We start from the raw sequence: 1,905 nt of genomic DNA on the forward strand, positions 1-1,905 counted from the left end.
TTAATTGCATGCAAATAGAAATAAATCTCATTTATTCTCTGACTTAGCTTAGCTTGCTTTGATTAGGGTGATTAGACATTTGCTTTTGAATTTTACCTTTCTCTTTCTTTCTTCTCTGGTAGAATGAGCAAGATGAACGAAGCTCTCTCTCTCTTTCTTTCTGATTCTGACCGAAACAAACATGTGAGTATTGGCTTTGGAAGTCTTCATCTTGCTGGAATCTTCTTAGACTTGGGTTGGATATTTTTCATTCAGCTCAGCTGTTTTCTTTGTTTTATTTCTTCGGGCTTTTAGAATTAGAGAACCGATCAACAATCTTGTTTTTGTTTCGTTCCATTTGGGCTGCTGCTTCTCTAATTTTGGCTTGCAACACTTAATAAAAAATGATCAAAACTAATTGGATATTTAACCCAATAAATTAATATTTATCATCATCAATTTAAAATTAGTTATATACTTAACTCAACAAAAAATATTTATAACACCTTTGTTAAATTTAATTAAATATTTTGTTTGATTGTAAAATTTTATTTAAAGAATTCTACCACATTTTTTGTTTATTTTTGTAAGGATTTAGTTATTTTAAATCTTAAGGACATATTTTAATGGTGTAAATTTTTTAAAAATCTTGAACTGTTTAATATATTTAATATGTAAAAAAGATATTTTTTAACCATATTTTGTTTTTTAAGAAAACAGAAATAGAGAAGAGAATGAGACTAGGAGATAATTAAAATAAAATTGGTAAAAATATTAATCAATAAAAGTTAGTTTTAAACTCTTTTTTCTTTTGTTTAAGTTATCACCAGCCAGGCGCCCCCTTCCCATGCATATACCTAGGTCATGGTCAAGCAAATTCTAGTATGCAGAGAGGATAACTTTTAATCAATAAACTAGTGCCCTGTACCTCCCATGTAATTTGGCCAGCTTGCTAGATTGATTATCTAATACGCAATTGTCATTCCATTTTTTAAAATTTCCCCAGTACACCGGAACTTCGAGAATCGAGATGTTAATTGTTACACGACATTGCCGAAATGCCTTCAACGTTTATTGAAAAACAATTTATTTGTTCTTGATTCTTCTCCTCGTGAAATATTATGGAATTTATCGTTGAAGAAGTCAAGCAACTGTGGGGTAGGGACAAGAGTGTTAATTAAATTAAAACTCTCGATCATTACTAAACCATTATTATATATAGTTCATAAAAAAATTATTGTTTTCAATACTTAAACATATAACTTCTTAATTTAAACTTATCATTTTGAATAAACTTACATTTATTATTGTTATTATTATTATTATTACACGAGTTTAATTTATAAAAGGTGTACACTAATTATTATGAGAAAGAAACCTTAACTAATTAGTACATTCTTGAAAACACAAAGCAAGGACTAATAGGAACGTTTATTTCGTCATGATCTCTGTTATAATGTGACTTACAACTTGCTGATCTTAACAGGTCCCATCTCTTTAGCCTTGGCCCTCAGCAAATGCTTCTGAATCTTCCCAGTAGCTGTCTTAGGTAAGGGTCCAAAAACCACTGATTTTGGGACCCAATAAGCAGGCATCTTGGCCCTACAGAACTTTATTATATCCTCAACAAGACGCTGCTCATTACTAGCATCCACTCCTGGCTTCAATGTCACAAAAGCACAAGGAGACTCACCCCATTTCTCATCTGGTCTTGCAACCACTGATGCCTCAAGAATTGCAGGGTGTGTATACATAACATTCTCAATCTCCACACTGCTGATATTCTCAGCACCCGAGATGATTATGTCCTTTGATCTGTCCTTGATTTCTATGTATCCATCTGGGTGCTTTACGGCGAGATCACCCGAGTGAAACCATCCATTTGCAAAGGTCTCTTCATTGGCTTTGGGATTCTTTAAGTATCCT

At 32.2% G+C, this 1,905-nt stretch overlaps 1 protein-coding gene across 1 annotated transcript in view; it reads right to left on the reverse strand.

Moving 5' to 3' along the window:
• Window positions 1,268-1,905, reverse strand: part of LOC107639048 (acetate/butyrate--CoA ligase AAE7, peroxisomal) — a gene marked incomplete in the record, with an annotated part of 3,432 nt that continues 2,794 nt past the window's right edge. Inside the window, 1 exon segment of the mRNA XM_016342465.2 lies at window positions 1,268-1,905. Coding sequence (XP_016197951.1) covers window positions 1,443-1,905 — 463 coding nt within the window.

The sequence above is a fragment of the Arachis ipaensis genome, chromosome B01 (genome assembly GCF_000816755.2).
Source record: "Arachis ipaensis cultivar K30076 chromosome B01, Araip1.1, whole genome shotgun sequence".
Classification (NCBI taxonomy): domain Eukaryota; kingdom Viridiplantae; phylum Streptophyta; class Magnoliopsida; order Fabales; family Fabaceae; genus Arachis; species Arachis ipaensis.